General features: G+C 43.2%; 1 protein-coding gene and 1 long non-coding RNA gene across 11 annotated transcripts in view; one reads left to right on the forward strand and one right to left on the reverse strand.

Annotated features, from left to right (window-relative positions):
* The first annotated feature begins 10,713 nt into the window (after window positions 1-10,713).
* On the forward strand, window positions 10,714-17,752 carry LOC308484566. The gene is made up of 3 exons (XR_013989992.1): window positions 10,714-10,884; window positions 12,485-16,913; window positions 17,055-17,752. It is a non-coding gene; the product is annotated as an uncharacterized lncRNA (long non-coding RNA).
* Window positions 17,753-17,940: 188 nt separating this feature from the next.
* Window positions 17,941-22,199, reverse strand: part of POU2F2 (POU class 2 homeobox 2) — a 102,612-nt gene continuing 98,353 nt past the window's right edge. For 8 of the 10 annotated variants that reach the window (XM_081018811.1, XM_081018814.1, XM_081018809.1 and 5 more), the window contains 3 exons: window positions 21,289-21,460; window positions 20,898-20,971; window positions 17,941-18,499 (listed from right to left, as the gene is read on the reverse strand). In XM_081018811.1, coding sequence (XP_080874937.1) covers window positions 18,147-18,499; window positions 20,898-20,971; window positions 21,289-21,460 — 599 coding nt within the window. In that variant the 3' untranslated portion in view covers window positions 17,941-18,146. The remainder of the gene's footprint in view (window positions 18,500-20,897; window positions 20,972-21,288; window positions 21,461-22,199) is intronic. The other 2 variants (XM_081018810.1, XM_081018808.1) reach the window with 2 other exon arrangements.

The following is a 22,199-nucleotide window of genomic DNA, read 5'->3' on the forward strand; positions in this document are numbered from 1 at the left end:
GATCGTGAAGCTGAGGCTCCAATACTTTGGCCACCTCATGAGAAGAGAAGACTCCCTGGAAAAGACCCTGATGTTGGGAAAGATGGAGGGCACAAGGAGAAGGGGACGACAGAGGATGAGATGGTTGGAGAGTGTTCTCGAAGCTACCAGCATGAGTTTGACCAAACTGCGGGAGGCAGTGGAAGACAGAAGTGCCTGGTGTGCTCTGGTCCATGGAGTCACAAAGAGTCGGACACGACTAAATGACTAAACAACAACATTTCTGCATGGACTGGTTGCATGGCAACATGTGCAAATTGCTTTAGATACCAATTAGGTCCATAAATTAACATATAGCATGTATTCAACACAAAAAAACAGTGGCAATTTGTTGCTGACAAAGGACAGCTGGACATACAAAGGGCCCCATTACCTTCAGTAGCTTAGGGTCTCATCAAACCTAAATCCGGCCCTGATGCTTCCTGTCGCCCAACCACCCTGTGTGCGGGCTTTCAAGGGTCATCTAGTCCAACCCCCTGTAATGAAGCCACACTGACAAGTTACATCACATTTGCAATGCAGGACCCCCACCCCCAAAGAATTCTGGGTATTGGAGTTTGTTAAAGTTGCTGGGAGTTGTAGCTTGTGGGGGGAGAACTACAGTTCCCAAGAGTCTTTGGGGGAAGCCATGACTGTTCAGGGATATGACTATTGTTAGTGTTAGATTGTTCATGTACACTCCAATTTATTCTGCATCTTGAGTTCTTCCGCTGCTGGTTTGGGAAGCGGTGTGCACATAGCTTTAGCCACAATCCGTGTGTGCGTGTGTAGCATATACATAGAAAGGAGAAATCATTGGATGCCAAGATCCAAATTTCGCTCAAGTACATACTTCTTTGGTGAGAGAACCCCAGCAGAATCATAGAATTGTAGGATTGTAAGTGATCCCAGGCGTCATCTAGTCCAACCCCCTGCAATGCAGGAATCTTTTTGCCTATGGTGTGGTTTGAACCCACCACCCTGAGATTAGGAGTCTCATGCTCTACTGGTTGAGCTATTGAGCTATGCTAAAGGCACAAAATATGTAACAAAGTAAAGGGACGCGGGTGGCGCTGTGGGTTAAACCACAGAGCCTAGGACTTGCCGATCCGAAGGTCAGCGGTTCGAATTCCCACGACGGGGTGAGCTCCCGTTGCTCGGTCCCTGCTCCTGCCAACCTAGCAGTTCGAAAGCACATCAAAGTGCAAGTAGATAAATAGGTAAGGTAAACGGCATTTCCGTGTGCTGCTCTGGTTCACCAGAAGCGGTTTAGTCATGCTGGCCACATGACCTGGAAGCTGTATGCCGGCTCCCTCGGCCAATAAAGCGAGATGAGCGCCGCAACCCCAGAGTCGGTCACGACTGGTCCTAATGGTCAGGGGTCCCTTTACCTTTACCTTTAAAGTGTGCAAACATAAGCTGTTAGATCTTTAAACTATGCCCCTTCAAGCGAGTTCCAAAATTTCCCTCTTCCCCCCACATAGGAAAAAACCACGTTTGATAAGTTAAAAATTGATTTACTTACAAACTCTTCAAAGGTCTGGTTCATGCTCTTTTCCATATATCAATAAGAAAAACTGGCAGCAAAACCTAGCTTAATTACTAAGTGGTAAAAGTTCTTAGACTACAGTATTGGTATAGGAACTCAAGAGTGGCTGGTGAAAGCCATGTGGTTGAGCTGGAGGACACTGAGCTTCTCAGATAAATGGGGAGCGAACAAGGGCTTGATTACCTATTTCCTCCCAAGGTAAAGGGAAGTGACATAGCTACGCCTGGCAGGACAGCATACTCTATGGTATTAATTCCTTCATGTATTAATTAGACTTAAGCATGTTGGTTATATGAGGCTGGGCTGTGTTTTAAGCTGTTAGTGTGCGCACAGCCTTTTCTCCCTCTTGGAAACTCAAATCACCACTCAACTGCTGGGCAAGTCACTGTCTTGTTTGACTGACGAACAGAATTGTCAAGCGGCTTCAGCGTACAGTTGTGAGAATTAAACAAAGCAGGCCAGTTCCAGATTGAATTAACCACATTTTACTAGTTAAATGTTTGCATGCTTCAAAGCTATTTGTTCTTAAAATGGTACTAAAACTGGCAAAAAGTATACATAGCATTGTTCTATAATTTTGTGTTTGAAATGCATCAGGTATTGATAAAAATGCAGGAGTCTGCTGGTGTAAAGTACAACTTAATTTATTTGAATAGCACTAGACTGCAGAAAACATAGATAATTGCATATCTGGCTAAAAGAGCATGCTATTTATGTAGAATTATGTTGAGAGCTATTAATTCAGAAATGGAGCTTGCCATGCTTGAATTTGGAATGGAGGAAATCCCATAACATTTTCAAAAATTATGAAATATCTGGTACCACCACTACCTCGCAGCGCCCGAGCAGAACAAAAGACCAGATGAGTCTTTCTTTGGTGAGTTTTGTCTGCTGGTAATAGAATGGGCATAACCCTTGAATTCTTATCATTCCCTTTATCATTAGTTTATTGGGCCAACTAACATTCAAACTGCTGAAAGGGTGACAGCAAGCATTGATTGTGTGGTTCGTCACATACATAAGCACATTTATACCACTATAAAAGGTGTTGCTTTCCCCAAAGAACCCTAGCCGTTATAGTTTAGCCCCTGCAGAGCTACAATTCTAAGTACATTTAGCAAACTAGTTTCCAGAATTCTTTGGGAGAAGCCATGTGGCTGTTTCTTTCCGCCTGCTTGCCCAAGTGTAAAGAACGAATACAGGGCCTGCTGTTAAAAAATAAAATCTCGCTGGCCCCAAAGCCTAGCATCTCCATGGCAAGGAAGCTGTCAAATCAGTGGGGCCAGCCCAATACATCTGCTACCTTAGATGAAGGACACAATAGCACCCCCTATTTGTCTGCAGAAGCCAACCAGACCAGCTGAATCTTACTTCAAACTAGTGATGGGGACATTATCCTCCACCCACCTGAGAACAACAGGTCAGTTTAGGAGAAACAGGCACACACAGCTCTGTTCAACCTCTACTGTTGGAGACAGTATGTCTCTAAACACCAGTTGCTGGGAATCATAAGTGACGAGAATCCTGTTGTACACAGGTCCTGCTTTTGGGCTTCCACTTAGAACAGGATCTGGATGCTGGAATAGACAGGCCCTTGGCCCTTGGCCTGTTCCAGAAAACTCCTCTTATCTTCTCCAGCACCTAAGTGGTCTTCCCTGCCTTTCACAAGCTGCCACCTGAGGCAGCAATCTCAATCTACCTAATATTAGGGCCAGCCCTGCAAGTCATTTAGTAGTCACGTCTACCAGATGAGTCTTTCTTTGGTGAGTTTTGTCTGCTGGTAATAGGAATGGGCGTAACCCTTGAATTCTTATCATTCCCTCAGATCTCAAATACTGTATGTGATTTTGCTGGTGGATCACAGGAACGAGAGGTAGTTACTCCAATAAGTCTCGCTCAAGTCACCTAGCCAGCCTGGTATTTTTGCCTGTTGTGAAATCAGATGCCGCCTTTCAAAAGCTCTCATGTTCCTGGCTCAAATGGCACTTTCCGCAACAGCAATGCAGTTTTGCTCTCTTGCCCCAAGCAAGGACACCATGCCCTCCAGAATGCTGTTTCAGGAATTTATGCAACAAGGCCGTTTCTGAGATGAGATCACCATTTTGAGATCAAATAGTGGGCAGGGGGCGGGGGCTCCATCCAAATCCATCTGTCCCAGTGAGTGTGGAGCCGTGACTGATGTAAAACCCAAAATACTGGAAATAAATATCTCCGTTCCGATCACTTCAGTCATGAAGAACTTTGAAAAACTTCAGTCTGTGAAGGAAACCCAAGTTTCTTGGGAGATTCGAGAGGACACAAATATATTATGTCTCTACCTCTCTTTCAAATCAGAACCAATGAAGGCAGTGAAGGTCCTGTGTGAGTGCCTGGAGGCGGTTGGAGGATGGATGGCAGCTAATGGATTGAGGTTGAATCCTGACAAGACAGAAGTACTGTTCTTGGGGGACAGGAGGGGGGCTGGTGTGGAGGACTCCTTGATCCTGAATGGGGTAACTGTGCCCCTGAAGGACCAGGTGCGCAGCCTGGGAGTCATTTTGGACTCACAGCAGTCCATGGAGGCGCAGGTCAATTCTGTATCCAGGGCAACTGTCTACCAGCTCCACCTGGTACACAGGCTGCCTGCAGACTGTCTCGCCAGAGTGGTGCATGCTCTAGTTATCCCCCGCTTGGACTACTGTAATGCGCTCTATGTGGGGCTACCTTTGAAGGTGACCCGGAAACTACAACTAATCCAGAATGGACTTGATTTGTTTACAAGAAACACATATAACAAGGCTACATAGGAAACTACTGATTAATAAAAGATTGGGACAGGAGTTTATCTCATCTGACAAAGTTAAAAAAAGAGGAGTTGTGATATATGCAAAGGAGAGACTATCACCGAAATTAATTTTTAAAGATGACCAAGGAAGATTCTTGGCAATTGAAATTCAAGTTCAAGGAGAGAAATTCTTGATAGTAGGAATTTATGCACCGAATGAGGGGAAATCTGAATTCTTTAAAAAGTTGCACGAGACTTTACTGGACTATTTGGATTACAATTTGATTTTGATGGGGGATATGAATGGAGTAGTATCTACAAACATGGATAACGCACAAAGACAGGTAGTTACCAAGGATGGTAGACTACCGAAAACATTTTTTGAGATGACAGACAATATAGACTTGGTGGATATCTGGAGAGTAAAGAACCCCTTGGGAAGAGAGGGAACCTTCTTTTCTGAAGCCAAGATGACATGGACTAGAATTGACCAAATATGGATAACTAGAGGAATGGCACCAAAGATAAAGAAAGTAGAAATCTGCTCAAAAACCTGCTCCATAATGCTGTAAGGATGGAGATGAAACAAATATCAACCGGATCCTTCAGATGGAGGATGAATGACACCTTATTTAGAGATGAAGAAGTATATAAAAAGGCCCAAAAAACTTTGAGAGACTATTTTGAAATAAATATGAACACCAATGTAGAAAAAAGAGTAATCTGGGACGCAAGCAAAGCGGTCATGAGAGGGTTTCTGATACAACAGAATGCAATAAAGAAGAGAAGTCAGAATGAGAAGAAAGATAAAATTTTGGAGAAAATAAAAGAAAGTGAGAAGAAATTGAGAGCAAAACCAAAGTCGCAGGAGATTCTGAGAGAAATAAAATTATATCAAGTACAATACATGAAAATGATGAATCAGGAAATAGAATGGAAAATTAAACAAATGAGACAAAAAACATTTGAATCAGCTAATAAATGTGGGAAATTGTTGGCCTGGCAAATGAAAAAAAGACAAAAATTAAATACTATTACAAACTTAGAAGTGGAAGGAAAGAATATACACAACCCAATTGAGATTAGAAACTGTTTCCAGAGGTACTTTAAACAATTATACACGCAAGGGCCACAGAAAGAAATGGACATAGACCGATTCTTGAAGACAAATGGATTACAAAAAATCTCTCAAGAAAGTAAATTAATGCTGAACTATAAAATATCTGAACAGGAAGTGGAAGGTGCCATTCAAAACATGCAATTGGGCAAATCTCCAGGACCGGATGGGCTGACTTCTAGATATTATAGATCCTTGAAAGAGTGGCTATTGCAACCTTTGAAGGAAGTCTGCAATGAAATTTTGGAAGGGAAAAGGGCACCAGAGTCGTGGAAAGAGGCGTACATTACACTTATACCTAAAACAGAGATTGAAAAGACTCAGCTTAAGAACTACCGCCCTATATTGTTACTTAATGTGGATTATAAAATTTTTGCAGACATTTTGGCCAAGAGATTGAAAAAAGTATTGATGGAAGAGATTCATAAAGACCAAGCGGGCTTTCTCCCGGGAAGACACTTGTCTGACAATTTGAGGAATATAATTGATATTTTGGAAAAAAACTAGAAGTGAATATTAACACTAAAGCAGTTCTGATATTTGTGGATGCGGAGAAAGCTTTTGACAATATCTCTTGGAGCTTCATGAAGAAGAACCTACAGGGGATGGGGGTAGGCCAAGGTTTTGAAAATGGTATAGGTGCAATATACTCTGAACAAAAGGCTAAATTAATTGTAAATAATGTGGTGATGGAAGAATTTAAGATAGAAAAAGGGACACGACAGGGGTGCCCAATCTCCCCACTGCTTTTTATATCGGTCCTGGAGGTTCTGCTGAATATGATTAGAAGGGACCGGTTGGTTAAAGGTATACAGGTCGGAGCCAAACAGTACAAACTGAGAGCATTTGCAGATGACTTAGTATTGACGTTACAGGAGCCAGAATCTAGTACTAAAAGGGTTTTAGAATTAATTCAAGAATTTGGTCAAGTGGCAGGATTTAAACTGAACAAGCTAAAAACTAAGGTTTTAGAGAAAAATTTAACACCGATTGAAAGAGAGAGGTTTCAGAATGAGACAGGCCTGACTGTGGTTAAGAAAGTGAAATACCTGGGGATTAATATGACAGCCAAAAATGGGAACTTATTTAAAGATAATTATGAAAAATGTTGGACGGAAGTGAAAAAAGATTTAGAAATCTGGTCAAATTTGAAGCTTTCACTGTTGGGTCGTATTGCTGTGATAAAAATGAATGTATTGCTTAGAATGTTGTTTTTGTTTCAGACATTGCAAATTGTGGACAAGATGGACTGTTTCAAGAAGTGGCAGAGAGATATTTCTAGATTTGTCTGGCAGGGCAAGAAGCCCAGAATAAAATTTAAGATATTAACTGATGCAAAGAAAAGAGGTGGATTTGCCCTGCCAGACTTTAAATTTTATTATGAATCAGCAGCTTTTTGCTGGTTGAAAGAATGGCTACTTCTTGAAAATACAGACATTTTGGATTTAGAAGGTTTTAACAACGTATTTGGATGGCATGCATATTTATGGTATGATAAGGTCAAAGCACATAAAGCATTTAAAAATCATATTGTCAGGAAAGCACTGTTTAATGTTTGTATAAGATACAAGGATTTATTGGAAAATAAAACCCCAAGGTGGCTGTCACCGATGGAAGCGAAAGCTCTGAAAAGGCTCAATATGGAGGCCAAATAGCCGAAATATTGGGAAATTTTGGAACAAGAAGGAGACAAATTGAAATTGCAGAGTTTCGAGAAACTAAAAAACAAAGTGAGAGATTGGCTTCATTATTATCAGATAATGGAGGCATATAATTTGGATAAGAAAATTGGCTTCCAGGTGGAAAAATCAAAACTAGAAACAGAACTGTTAGAACCCAAAACTAAGAATTTGTCAAGAATGTATACCTTGCTGTTGAAATGGAATACTCAGGATGAAACGGTGAAATCTGCTATGATTAAATGGGCACAAGATGTTGGACATAATATTATGTTTGCTGACTGGGAACAGTTATGGACCACAGGTATGAAGTTTACGGCATGTAATGCCCTAAGAGAGAATATTATGAAAATGATATACAGGTGGTACATGACCCCAGTCAAGCTTGCAAAAATCTATCATTTGACCGATAATAAATGCTGAAAATGTAAAGAAACTGAAGGTACATTCTTTCACCTTTGGTGGACGTGCCCAAGGATTAAGGCTTTCTGGGAAATGATCTATAATGAACTGAAAAAGGTATTTAAATATACCTTCTTGAAGAAACCAGAGGCCTTTCTTCTGGGCATTGTCGGCCAATTGGTGCCAAAGAAGGACAGAACTTTTTTTATGTATGCTACAACAGCAGCAAGAATACTCATTGCAAAGTATTGGAAGACACAAGATCTACCCACTTTGGAAGAATGGCAGATGAAGGTGATGGACTATATGGAATTGGCAGAAATGACTGGCAGAATCCGAGACCAGGGAGAAGAGTCGGTGGAAGAAGATTGGAAGAAATTTAAAGACTATTTACAGAAATATTGTAAAATTAATGAATGATAGAATGATGTTGGATAGTAATTAAGCGGTTTCTAGCTGTAATGCTCTAAGAGAATATGAAAAAAGGGTTATAAATGGGTTAAAATCTAATGGTAAGGATTTGCTGAACCAATAAATTGAAGTGGAATACAAAAAAGGGAGGTACGAGGAGGTCCGGGAAACAAGCTAAAGGAAAATAAGTAATAGAAAATATGTGTGTTTTTAACTGTTTTTATTTTGTATTTTTCTCTTTTCTTTTTCATTTTTACTGTAATATTTCAAAAAACCTTAATAAATATCTTATAAAAAAAAACAAAAAACAGAATGCGGCAGCTAGACTGGTGATTGGGGGCGGCCGCCAAGACCACATAACACCAGTCTTGAAAGACCTACATTGTCTCCCAGTACGTTTCCGAGCACAATTCAGAGTGTTGGTGTTGACCTTTAAAGCCCTAAACGGCCTCAGCCCAGTATACCTGAAGGAGCGTCTCCACCCCCATCGTTCTGCCCGGACCCTGAGGTCCAGCGCTGTGGGCCTTCTGACGGTCATTGCGAGAAGCAAAGCTACAGGGAACCAGGCAGAGGGCCTTCTCGGTAGTGGCGCCCGCCCTGTGGAACGCCCTCCCATCAGATGTCAAAGAGATAAACAACTACCTAACATTTAGAAGACATCTGAAGGCAGCCCTGTTCAGGGAAGTTTTTAATGTGTGACATTTTAGTGTATTTTTTGTCTTTGTTGGAAGCTGCCAAGAGTGGCTGGGGAAACCCAGCCAGATGGGCAGGGTACAAATAATAAATTATTATAATATTATTATATTGTAAATCAACCAGAACTCAAGTGATCTTAAGACTACGGTGTTGGCTTAAGGACTGAATAGGAATAAGTCTGAAAGGCATCTGCTACGCATACGATATGGAGAATCTAGCCTTGGTTGATTAACATTGAGAAACTCCAGCAGAAGTCCCGGAACTTGAGGGGCTTCTGCCTTCTACGGGGAAAAGGCTAAAATTCATCATGAAAAAAGGGAACCGGGAGCAGCCATGGAAAACCTTAACAACATATCGTTTGGAAGCAACAGCATGCCATTGAGAACTGCTGTATTTAGCAGACCCACCAAATGTCCCCATTTTCCAGGGACAGCCCCAGATTTACAGAAGCCGCCCCTTATTTTCATCAGAGAAATATTGGGAGTGTATGGAGCTTTCCTGGAACCAAATAACACTGAAAAAAGCACCAGCACTATATTCTGCTATGTTTCCAGAAGTGGCATTTATGTTATGTGAAAGCTCAGATATAATGCAGAAATTAGCAGTTAGGGAAAAGTCTGGGAAAAGGAATGAGCTGCCACATGAATGGAGTCTATGTTTGCAACCTCTTTGTAGGTTCTGCCCTTTTTATCGCTTCCTGAACAACATAGCAGAAGGGTTAATGATGAACTGCACCCTAATTAGTCACCTTTTGTTCTCCCTATGCGGGAGGGCAAGTTCAATTACTGGTTTACATTGCTTTTCTTTCTTTCTTTTATTGTGAAAAACTGCTATTTTGCTATATTGTAGAATAAGCAAAAGGGCAGAGAAAGGAAAAGAAACCTCTATTTAATTCATTTTCCTTTCCCCTTAAAAAAACACCACTATGGCAGGAGTTGACTTTACAAGTCTTTAATCTTCAGAGGCAGACTGAATAGGGGGCAGAGCCTGCAAGGAAAATACTTTTAATTAAAGTCACAGTACAGTGGTACCTCGGGATGCGAACAGGATCCGTTCCGGAGCCCCGTTCGCATCCTGAACATAACGTAAGACGCGTCAGCGCATGCACGTGACGTCATTTTGACCATCTGCGCATGTGCGAGCGGCGAAACCCGGAAGTAACGTGCTCCGTTACTTCCAGGTCGCCACGAAGCACAACCCGAACGCGCTCAACCTGAAGCGTATTTATCCCAAGGTATGACTGTAGTTCTTAGATACCTTAATGGCACTTGCCTCTCCCCTGGAAAGGCTGGCACTGTAACAGCAGTTTTTTTTGGGGGGGGGGGATCACCAGAAAGTGAGTCTAAACATAAACGTGGAAGAAAGTGCAGAGAACAGTCGAATGCAACCATTTGGTACTGTCATCCAGATTCTCCATAGAGAAGTGTGTGACCAGATCTGTCAAGTCTAGATAAAGCTAGTTTTAGACCCAGTGATATGTCTGTTGATTTATATTAAAGACAGTGAAAAACAAATACAAATACAGTTACAAGAAAGGAGATTCCGAGGCAACATCAGGAAGAACTTTCTGGCTGCAAGAACTGTTTGACAGCGGAACGGTCTCCCTCGGGAGGTTGTGGACTCGCCTTCCTTGGAGGTTTTTAAGCAGAGGTTGGATGGCCATCTGTCATGTACGATTTAGCTGAGATTCTAGCATTGCAGGACATTGGACTAGATGACCCCCAGGGTCCTTTCCAACTCTACAATTTTATGATTCTGAAAACTCTCATTGTGACATGTGTTTTATATGCAAAAACGTGGAAAAATCCTCAAAAGGGGACCTATTGCAAAAAATATTTAAATGATTAAATTGACAGCTATGCTGAAGGACACTGTAATTTTTTTTCATTAAAAAAACAGCAACCCGCATCCTTGCAGAACTGGATTGCTGCAACTTAACATAGTAGATGGAATTTATATTTTGAAGAACAGAGGTAGAATCTATATCCCTATGAATTATATGAACAGGTGGCATAAAAAATGATAATGCATAGGGTAAAAACTAAATTTTGAATTAACATGTGACTTGTGTATTTTGTATCTGTTTACCCCAAGTTAATCAATGAGATCACCTTGAGGAACATCAGAAGCAGGATTTATGTCAAGAACAAGTCATGTCTTCAGTTTTGTGGGTCCAGTTCTTTAGAACTCCATCCCATTAGAAGTCACAAATGCTTATCTGATGTTTTACAATTATTTCATGTTCATGGTAAAAAAATTTGAGATTTTCAATTTCTGGGGTTTTTTGAGTTTAAATTTATGTTTGTAATTTTGCATATTGTATATTGATATTGAAGGAAGCCACTCTTGAAATCTAAATCATGAAAAGTGGGATGTGGTTTTAAAATATGTTGCAATGTAAAGGTAAAGGGACCCCTGACCATTAGGTTCAGTCGTGACCGACTCTGGAGTTGCAGCACTCATCTTGCTTTACTGGCCGAGGGAGCCAGCGTACAACTTCCGGGTCATGTGGCCAGCATGACTAAGCCGCTTCTGGTGAACCAGAGCAGCGCACGGAAACGCCGTTTACCTTCCCGCCAGAGCGGTACCTATTTATCTACTTGCACTTTGATGTGCTTTCATACTGCTAGGTTGGCTGGAGCAGGGACCGAACAACGGGAGCTCACCTCGTCGTGGGGATTCGAACCGCTGACATTCTGATCAGCAAGTCCTAGGCTCTGTGGTTTAACCCACAGCACCACCTGTGTCCCTTAATTTACAAATAATTATGTGATGGATAGAAGCATGGTGGTTCTGAGAGACGAAGTTGACATTGAAACAACTGCTGTGCTTCAAGGGTCACCTATAAATCTCCAGCCTTTGATAACATGGACATTCCAATGTAGCTTAGAAAATCCAGAATCTCGTGTGGCACTTTGAAAGGAGATGGCCAGCCTCTTAGGGTCTCCTTACACAAGGGCTCGAAGTATATCTTGCCTCAACAGCCAAACACCTCACAGAGAGTCAAGCTGTGGAATCAAAGTTGTAAAGTTGTAAGGGATCCCAGGGGTCCTCTAGTCCAAACCCCTGTCAATAAATTGACGCCATCTAACATTAGCAGGCTGGAGACATAGGTGGCGCTGTGGTCTAAACCACTGAGTCTCTTGGGCTTGCCGATCAGGTCAGCGGTTCGAATCCCCGCGACGGGGTGAGCTCCCGTTGCTTGGTTCCTGCTCCTGCCAACCTAGCAGTTCGAAAGCACGTCAAAGCGCAAGTAGATAAATAGGTACCACTCCAGCGGGAAGGTAAATGGCGTTTCTGTGCGCTGCTCTGGTTCGCCACATGCTGGCCACATGACCCGGAAAAACTGTCTGCGGACAAACGTCGGCTCCCTCAGCCAGTAAAGGGAGATGAGCGCCGCAACCCCAGAGTCGTCTGCGAATGGACTTAACTGTCGGTGTCCTTTACCTTTTTTTAACATTAGCAGATTCACAATAATGGAGCACAATCGCTGAGACAGTGTCACCACATCACATCTGAAATCAAAGATTGAAACATGGAGCCTCTCTTTTTTCTTACAACTTGGAAAAAGTTGGTTTATTTTCCATACAAATGGAACCGGGAGGAACTTTTTAAAAAACAACAACCACATCTTGATTTAAATTTGATTGGGTCACCAGCAAGGGGCTGGATAAAACTGCTTCAGGAGCAGCGCCGGCCGGCTATCCATTATCAGATGTTTTAATCTGCGCATCCCTTTTACACTGCAAAGCAAGTAGCATGTTGAATGTCAGCAGACAATTTGGAAACACCACCGCCAGGCAGCGCATACTCAGGGTTCCATCCTGTTTTTCTCTCTTGTACCCCAGGACCAAAGCAGCTTCCTTTCCTTCCCAACTGCGGACAATGAAGGAAAGCAGCCTGCGGAGTCATTTCCTGTCTGAAAAGACCTGGCCTAGTAGTGGGAGATCAATCCTTGCTTGGAAACAAGAGGCAAAGTAAAGGATGCTTTCTGACGGGCGTGTATATTAAAGCAGCTGTTGGAGCCAGTGGTCGATACAGACAAGACCTTCCCCTTTGATAAGGTAACCAGCACTTTGTAACGGTAAAAGCTGACCCATTTCAAAGCCAGAATTAATGACCAGCGCTCCATGAGGAGCTGATTGGAAGTGCTTGAAGATTCCTTACCGTTCCTCGTTAGTCAGATGGAGATTTTGCCCCCACCCCACCCCAAATTTGATCCCACAGAAGCAAGAGAGTCTCTGATTCATCACATTCCCCACAGGACTGTCAACGCCATTCAGCCACCATGACAGACTTCCAGTTCCTTTTCAACTCATCTTTGGTTGCAAGATTTTTATTTTGTTTTTGTTTTTTTAATTTAAAAAAAAAGACAGGGGAAAAAAAACACAAACCACGACAGAACCAAATAAAATAACAAATAAAAAAAAATCACTCAGAATATTTGTTACATTATCATCATCATCATCATCATCATCATTATTAATTTTTTTTTCAAGTCACTTCTAAGCCCCACAGTTACAAATAAATTAACGAGACAGGATCAGACCCCGGAAGATTTAAAAATTAAAATAAAAATAAAAATTGAATACTAGGAACTAACTACCTTTGGCAAAGTTATCACACGATTTTTCCACTGCTCCCGGGTTGGCTACAGCAACAGGCCAGTCTTGTTGGGGTGGTGGTGGTAAGGGAGTCGGGGGCTGGAGCAGCATCCCTCATGCAAAGGTCAGCCCATTTGACCCACTCTTCCAGGGCTATCAAAATGTGACAGACACCCTCCCTGGTGTAGAAGCGCCTCATGAGGTTCCCTTCTCTCGTGACCCAGATACGGGCCACCGAGGACCTAACAAGCACCCAGGAGAAGAAGTCAGGAGGACAGGAAGGGAGAGATGCTCCATGGAGCCTTCAGTGGGATCTACGGTCAAGAATTTGCGTTGGATGTCGGATGGCGCCCGAGTGGAGGTTCTGGCACCATAGCTGTCCTGCAATTAACCCCGGTGCAAAAGCGCCCGTTATATTAGGGCAGAACCCGCTTTATGTAAACAAGGCCCACTGAGATTCATTTAGCCCCCACGACAATTCCGACACCTCTTTTACCCAAGCGGCCGAGTCTCCTCTTCCAACACAGTGGGAAAAGAGTCTCCGTAAAAGGACACAAAGGTTTTAAGGGAATGGATCACCTTTTTGGGGGCCTAGGCCGTCCTCCTGATTTCCCTCCTGGGGGTGAGAGAGGATGCTGCCCCTGATCCCCACCGCCCCAAACAGACCCGTCCGGCACACACCCTTAATAAAGCTTTTCTATTTGGTTTATCATTAAAGTATATGAGGTATATGGCGGGCTATCTCCAAAGAGCCTTATGGTGGGTGTCTTGGCACTATGAGGGGAGGGAGGGGGTCTAGCCTGCCCCCCTCCCTTGTGCCCCCCCAACCCTGGGTCGGGCACCGGCACGGAGGCGTGTGAGCAAATATTTGGTTTTACAGCTGTACTTTAAAGCTTGTTTCCTTCCTCGTTCTGAAACTCCTAGGAGCGTGGGAGGTTGGCGGAACAGAGAGATGTGGCAGCTTTTCATAGAGGGCAGCCTGGCATCTCATGCCTGTTTTCTCTTACCAGCCATTGGGGGGGGGGGGAGTATGTGGACTAGAGAGGCAAGGATGGCTGCAGAGACACAGCGAACCATCCTGCCCCACAAGACCAAATCTGAAATGATTCCCATGTCGTTTTCCTCTGGACCAACCAAAACAAAATTTCCCTCCCCAGGCTAGCGATAACTCTGCATTTAGTTCTCGTTTACAGTCTCCAATTTGGGGGTGAGGGAAGAAGTGGGGGTACCCCTCTGGCTTGAGTCCGCAGTTGCAAAATTCACAACCTCCCATATATCCAACTCCTAAAACTGGAGAGAGCCGGTCGTTGTTGTTGTTTTTAAAAAAAGAGTTGAAAGTGATTTGAGACAGGCAGCATCACTCACTCTGTTTCTCTTGCCCCACTATTGCCTCTGGTCAAACAGCCGGCTGGTTTTTGAAGGCAGAGAGAGGGAAGAATGCCCACATCACCACTCTGTCATTCCCCTTTCAACTCTCTGAAAAAGGAAACGCCTCTCTCCAGGTTCAAAGCAACCTTTCCAACTTTCCATCACCCTTTGCTTGCCCTATATATCTTGGCTGTTTCCCCTCCATGCCATTCACCCACCGCTCAGCTCCGCACATGGAGATAGGGTCATTTTTGGTCTAGAATCAATTTTTTTAAAAAAACACGTTTTGGTTTTTGTTTCTTTTTTTGTTGATTTTTTGTTTAGTTTTTTTCCCTTTTTTATCTTTTTTTGTTGCAAACCTTTAGCGTTTGTTTGTTTTTTTGTCTTTTTTTTTTAATACAGTAAGAAGCGATAAAGCGGAACATAGAATTTTCTCTATAAAAAAAAAATAGAAGATACCCCCCAAAAGAATTTTTTTCCCCAAAAAAAGAAAAAAAGAAAGAAAGAGTAACAAATATCACTAAAACAGTTACATTCCACCTAGTAACACGTTCAGTAGCACATGAGAGAGAGAGAGAAATTGGACTCCCCAAATGTTTTTCCTTCTTTTTTCCCCAGATGTCCACCATAATAGCATGATTGGAATCTTAAAAGAGACAGATAAATACTCGCTGGTTCTCTCTCACTCACGCACATAATGGGATGAAAAACTTTTTTTCAAGTCTTTTAAAACTAGGTGTTTCCTGTTTTTTGTTTGTTTGTTTCATTTTTGGAAAGTTTCACAGTATTTTTTTTCCTTTTGTTATCTCAAACCCACCTGAACGCTATAACACAGCAAAAGCAGGAGATAAAATGAGGTCGAGGGTTTTTTTTCCCTTTAAGAAAGGTTTCAAAGTTCTTTTTTTGTTTGTTTGCTTGTTTATCTTTTTTTCCACTCTGTCCTTTTGTTTGGTTTTTTGTTTTCTACCAGATCGCAGTATGCCATGGCTAACTTCCTTCTCTGCAACAGCAAGACTTTGGTTCGCAGGAGTTGAAAGTAAAAGACGAACATTCAAAGAGCCCCCAAAACATTGACTAAAAAAACACACCCCTCAAACACATTTAGAAATAAAATCCCAAACCAACCAGTTTTTAAAAAAATAAAATAAAGGAAACCAACAAAAAATGTACAAAATAAAAGTTTAAAAACAAAAAAATAAAAAGAGCGTTTTGAGAAGCCATTTTTAAAGCTTTCTAGACTTCTGGGAGGAAGTTTCAGGATCCTCTGATCTCACCCTCCCAACTTCCATTGATTTGGTTCGTTTTACTTTTATTTATTTTGTCTCTTTGCCACTTATAAAATCTTGGCTTCTCAACGCACCTTTCCATGAGGTATTTTTTTTTTCAGGACAGAGAAAGACGGTTGAGCCATTTGTCTAACCAGAGAAAGTAAAGATTTCCCATTTATTCCCACGTATTTTTTTCATCCTTTCTTCTTCAATTAAAAGTTTTTTGTGTGGTGGGTTTTTTTTGTTGTACGCTTCCTTTGTTCACTTGGTTGGTTCTTTTTGGTTAAAAGTTTTGTCTCTCGCCTCCGAGTCTCTGTGAGCCACATAAAAGGGGGGATTTTTATCCCTCTTCTGTGGTTTCATTTTTATTCCCCAGTGGTCTTCATCTTGTTGTTTTCTGTAGTGATGTCTATCAATTTTTGGTTTTTTTCCTGGAAAATGTAAAGAATGCTGAAATTCCCGTTTTTTTTTGTTTGGTTTTGGTTTTTGTCAGGCACTGGAATATGAGTATTATTATTTTTTTCAGAACACAGATATAAAAATAAAAAGAATAAGAATAAAAATTACACATCCCCTGTTTTCAGAAAAATAACCCCTGATACTAACCCCAGGCAAAAATCAATTTAGAAAAGAAAAGCTACAGAAAAATTGAACACTGGCGAAAGAAAGAAAAAGCCGATAAAACAAAACGTACACGTTTAGTGCTGCCCATCCTGAAACAGTTGAAGGCTGAGACTTTCAATAAGGCTTCTTGTCTTGCAAAGGCATGAGTTTTTACATTTTGTACCCTGTGAGTAACCCAGGTGTTACTAATAAGCTTACTCCTGAATGGATGCAATTCATTCCGTCCTCAGTGGGGTAACAGGGAGAGGGCAAAGCCTAGGCTCCTCCATCTGCATTTGATATACTAGATCAGGATGGGGAAACTGTGGCCTTCCAAATGTTCCTGGACTCCAGCTCCCATCAGCTCCAGCAAGCATGGCCAATGCTCAGGGATGATGGGAGATGTAGTACAGCAACCTCTGAAGGGGCACAGAGTTCTCACCCAGAGTCCGAGAAGAGAGGGACATGAAAAAAAGGTTATGAAATTTTACATGTTTGTATGTCTTTTTTTTATTTGTTTGTATTGTTTAAAATTATTCTGTAAAACCAATAAAAATTCTTACAAAAAAAAACAGAGTTCTCACCCAGGCACAAGATACTCTGGCCTTATGATGAATCAGAATCAGAGGTAAGGAAATAGACAGGGAGCAGTTTCCCCACCACCACCAGCTCTCCTTTCAAGCCAGAAATGGCTATATATGTAGGAATGCATTGGCAAGCAAGCTGGTCAAAGGATGCTGTGGTCTAGAGGTTCTTGGGTGTGTTTTTTTAGTTCACTGCAAGGCTGAGTCAGGTAGAAGCAGAGATGCAAAAGAATAATAATCATCATCATTGCAGGACATCAGTTAGGAAACCATCATGGGAAGTTGGTACCTAATTCTCACTATTGCCTTTTGAAAATCCTAGCCTTCGTATCGCATGAGAATCCCTCTAAACTATAAAGTTTGTTCCGAAAAACACAGCAGAAAAGGATATTATTTTAGCATTTTAAAAAGGAAAAGGAAAATATTTATAGCAAGATCCTGAAATTAAACCAATATACCCCCACCCTGTCCAACCCTTTCTGGATCCCAAAGAAAAGTAAAAGAATAAATAAGAATAAATAAGAGTTTTGAAAGACATTCGACCAGACACAGAAGTTAGAAAAGTCTGTAAAAAGCTTTGGGTGAAGCTAGGACTGGTGATTTTTGGTGTGAGATTCATTTTCCCCTTAAGGATTTTGAATGTGTTTTTTCTTTTTTTCTTTTTCTTAAAAAAAAAAAAAAAAGAACAACCGATCCCCATTTATTTGTTTCCTTTCTGAAACTGTCCAGGAAACTAGCGAATAAGAAATAAAGAGAAATCAATGAAAATAATTCAAGCAAACAATTGACAAAGTCACCTTTTGCAAGGCATTTTGTCCTGAACATCGGAGGGGAAAAAGAAAAAAGGAAAAAAAATAAACGCTAAAAGTTTGGGGAATTCTTTTTGGTTTCTTCCTTTGTCCCTTTTTGCTTTGCTTGTTTGGTTGCTTTGGGTTATTTTTTGGTTGGTTTTTCGTTTGGCTGTTGCTGACAATTCTTTGTTTGGTTTTTTTTTTTTTTTTGGTTTCACTCGTCGGTTTGTACGTCCGCTCCTTACTACCCCCACGTGTCGAGAAGGCGGGGAGGATGCTCCCCCCTCAGCCTTCATTCCGTCTTGGCATCCGGCTCGGTGGATCCGGGACCAGCCTGCCCCAGAGTCTGCGCCACTTCACTGGAGGAGCTGCATGAGGAACAGGAGGAGGAGGAAGAGGAGGAAGAAGAGGAGGAGGTCAGGGTGGGCGACTTGCTGGGCATGGAGGCAGCCACAGCAGCAGCTGCCGCCGACACCAGCCCCACGCCTCCCGGGGCAGCACTCAGCAAGGGCAGGCCTGCATGGTTGAGGAAGAGCGACGAAGTCACGATGCTCTGGCTTCCAGTCGTGCCTCCGCTGGTACTGAAGACCAAGTTACCACTGGCATCAAGGCTGGTAATTGGCAGGCTTCCACCACTGGCCAATGCTGCAAAGGAGGAGGGGGAAAGAACAGCAGTTAGGGCGCATGTGCGCCAGCATGATGCCAGCGGCTTCTGGTCACAGAATCGTCGAAACGTAGAAGCGTAGATTTGGAAGGGACCACGGGGGTCATCTAGTCCAACCCCCTTGAAATATACTCGGAGGTTGAGGATTCACTTCCACCTGGAGCAGGATTGGGTGGCTCCTGTGGACCAATCAGATGCTGCATTCTGGACCCTATTGTTCTAGCACCAATCAGTGTGCTGCATTCTGAATCCTATTGTTCTAGGACCAATCAGACTGCTGCATTCTGAATCCTATTGTTCTAGGACCAATTAGACTGCTGCATTCTGAATCATATTGTTCTAGGCCCAATCAGACTGCTGCATTCTGAATCCTATTGTTCTAGGACCAATCAGACTGCTGCATTCTGGACCCTATTGTTCTAGCACCAATCAGACTGCCTCATTCTGAATCCTATTGTTCTAGGACCAATTAGACTGCTGCATTCTGAATCCTATTGTTCTAGGACCAATTAGACTGCTGCATTCTGAATCCTATTGTTCTAGGACCAATCAGACTGCCTCATTCTGAAGCCTATTGTTCTAGGACCAATTAGACTGCTGCATTCTGAATCCTATTGTTCTAGGACCAATCAGACCTCTGCATTCTGAATCCTATTGTTCTAGGACCAATCAGACTGCTGCATTCTGAATCCTATTGTCCTAGGACCAATCAGACTGCTGCATTCTGAATCTTATTGTTCTAGGACCAATCAGACTGCTGCATTCTGAAGCCTATTGTTCTAGGACCAATCAGACGGCTGCATTCTGAATCCTATTGTTCTAGGACCAATCAGACTGCTGCCTTTTGGATCCTATTCAACTCAGTACATAACACCCCTGCAATGCGGGACTTTTTGGCCCAACGTGGGGTTCAAACCCACAACCCTGAGACTAAGGGTCTCCTGTTCTTCCGACTGAGCTATCCCAGCCTCCAGCATGCAATGGGCCCAGAGGAACTGCATTAGCGCTGTGGCTCTCCTCTTGATGTGTTGATGCGGGGGTCATCTCTCATCAGACCACTCGTTAATTTCTCAGGAGCCTCCGAGGCCCCCCACCATGACAAAATGGCAGCAGCACATTTCAGCACAGCCGCAGTTCAAACAACACCTGCTCCCAACCACAGCTCCACATCACCGTCTCCCTCCCCCAGCACGTTTCACATAGAAAAAGACACATGGTGTGTGGCGGGAAGGGTGAGCACAGATGATTAGCAGGTGCAATGTTACAGACAGATGTTATGAAGTAGGATGCTTTCTACCATAGGTAAGCTAAGGGATGGGATGGAGAAGAGACCTCAACAGGAATGAGAGGAGGTTCTGAGGGACTCCACTGACCTGTTGCACTCATGCGCACCCGCACGACATTTGCACAGCAGCATCTCACATACACTTTCACCTAGACTCAAATGTTTCATGCTTGAAATCATAGAGGGGGAGGCGTTTTTAAAGACAGGCCTGCACATGGGGATGGGCCCAATGCATGCCTTGCCTACAGAAGGACACAGTTTCAATGTCCTGCATCTCCATCTAAAAGGATCACAGGGCTGAAAGAACCCTGTTTGAATCCTATAGGAGCTGCTGTTGAATAGACAGCCCTGGGCTAGACAGACCAGGGGTTTGATTCAGGGCAAGACAGCTTTATCTGCTCAATCTGTAACCCATCAAGGCAAAACACAGGCACACCAATGATGCGCCATGGGCTCGACAATCCCATTTTTGTAGTTCTAAGCAGGTATTAAAAACTGGTTTCAATGAGTCTCTGATAACTGCATTCAATGACTGCATTGGGCATGGTGGGTAACCAGTTTTACAGGCTGGTTTTAGGCACTTCTACAAGTGTGATTTCTGGCTGGTTACTGTGGGGAACAGGATGTTGGACTTCAGCCTTGGACACAGAGTTTTACATCACAGACCCTGTGCCATATGATGACCTCAGTGAGCAGACAACACGGGTAAACTGAAAGAAGTGGGCAGAGAAATTCATGGTTGGCTCAATGCTGCCACCTGTTGAGAATAGGAATGAGTGATTATGCCAATTTCTCTGTCTCTCATTTTCCCAATCTTAAATTCAGCTTTCCACATTAGTTTGTGATTTATTTATTTTTAAAAAAAATCCTCATGAAAATTCACCAATGTTTTAGTGTGAATTTCTCCTAATACGTAATCAGTTTTGAAGAAAGGCTGTGTTTCGGGTTTATGTATTCCTTCTGTGTGTATTTGTTCACATACACACACTTTTTCTTCTCTCTCTCTCTCACCCACACTCACACAGTCTTGTACAGACAGGCCAGTGGAGCAAACGGCAGTGATGACATCATGTCTGATCTTCTTTTTCACAAACCTTGTATGGTGGCCAGCGGGTTGGTGGCCATTAGCGCTGGGTTTAACCCTGCATTCACCCCTAGCACTGTGCTTCTGAAATCAAACCAGAGGCAGCAGGTTAAAGTTGGGGATCTACAGTGCTAACACTAGAGTGCCACCCACCCACCCCCACCATCACCTGTTCGAAATGGGTCCAGAAGGTAGCTTAAAATGACGTGTGAGACATTGTTTTATGGAGAGTCTATAATTTCAGGTGAGTTCTAATTCCCGTACTGTTTGGGTTCTGTCCTCCAAGGCCCCCTTCCTCTAATGGCGTGAGCCTAGCCAGGATCAAACCTCTTCTCCCACAGTCCAACCACTGAGGAAGCTGAACCCCCCCCCCAAAGTCCTTTCTCTCCCACACCACTTACCCCGTACTGGGATTCAGGCCTTGCAAGCTGATAGCTGGGTGACTGCTGCTCTGGGGGCTGGGGTTTGTGCTGTTGCTTGGGGGTGGCGTGACCGAGTTGAGGGTGGTGCCCCCTGCTCCCACCGCTGTCCGACTGGGGGTCAGGGAGCAGACTGTGGGGGACAAGGTAGTAACTGTCCAAAAGAAGAGCAAAGAAAGTGAAGGAGAGTTGCCAAGGCTGGTGGTCAGAAGCAGGAGCCCACAGACATGGTAGCCAACCATTATTGGGAGCTGCACCAACTCTGCCTCTCCCCCCAGAGAGGGCATCCTCCCAACAGCATGCTGAACTTCAGAGGCACACAGAAGTGAAAGATCTCTACATGTTTCCAAGTTCCTCTGAAGCTCAGTGTGACATCTCATCCCCTGAATGTTCAGAGTCAAGACAAAACTAAGTACATCTTTGCAGAGCATGTAATTAAAATTTAGATCTTGCTACTACTGGATAGCTCCTGCCAACTTAGCAGTTCAAAAGCACGTCAGAGTGCAAGTCGACAAATAGGTACCGCTCCGGCGGGAAGGTAAACGGTGTTTCCGTGAGCTGCTCTGGTTCGCCAGAAGTGGTTTAGTCATGCTGGCCACATGACCCAGAAGTTGTACGCCGGCTCCCTTGGCCAATAAAGCATGATGAGTGCCACAACCCCAGAGTTGGTCACGACTGGACCTAATGGTCAGGGGTCCCTTTACCCTTTACCTTACTACTGGATACAGTGAGGTGTGGGGTGAAACTGCCGCAGCTCTCACCATGAGAGCAGAGACGCTTTCACCCCAGTGCCTTGCAAGCCGTGACAACTTTTTTGTGAGGCTTTTTTGCAAGGCTCAGCTGGGGGGTGGGAAAGCTCCCCCTCCCCAGCTGAGCATTAAACTGCTCCTGCC

Source organism: Podarcis pityusensis (genome assembly GCF_964106645.2).
Source record: "Podarcis pityusensis genome assembly, chromosome: 8".
NCBI classification, from domain to species: domain Eukaryota; kingdom Metazoa; phylum Chordata; class Lepidosauria; order Squamata; family Lacertidae; genus Podarcis; species Podarcis pityusensis.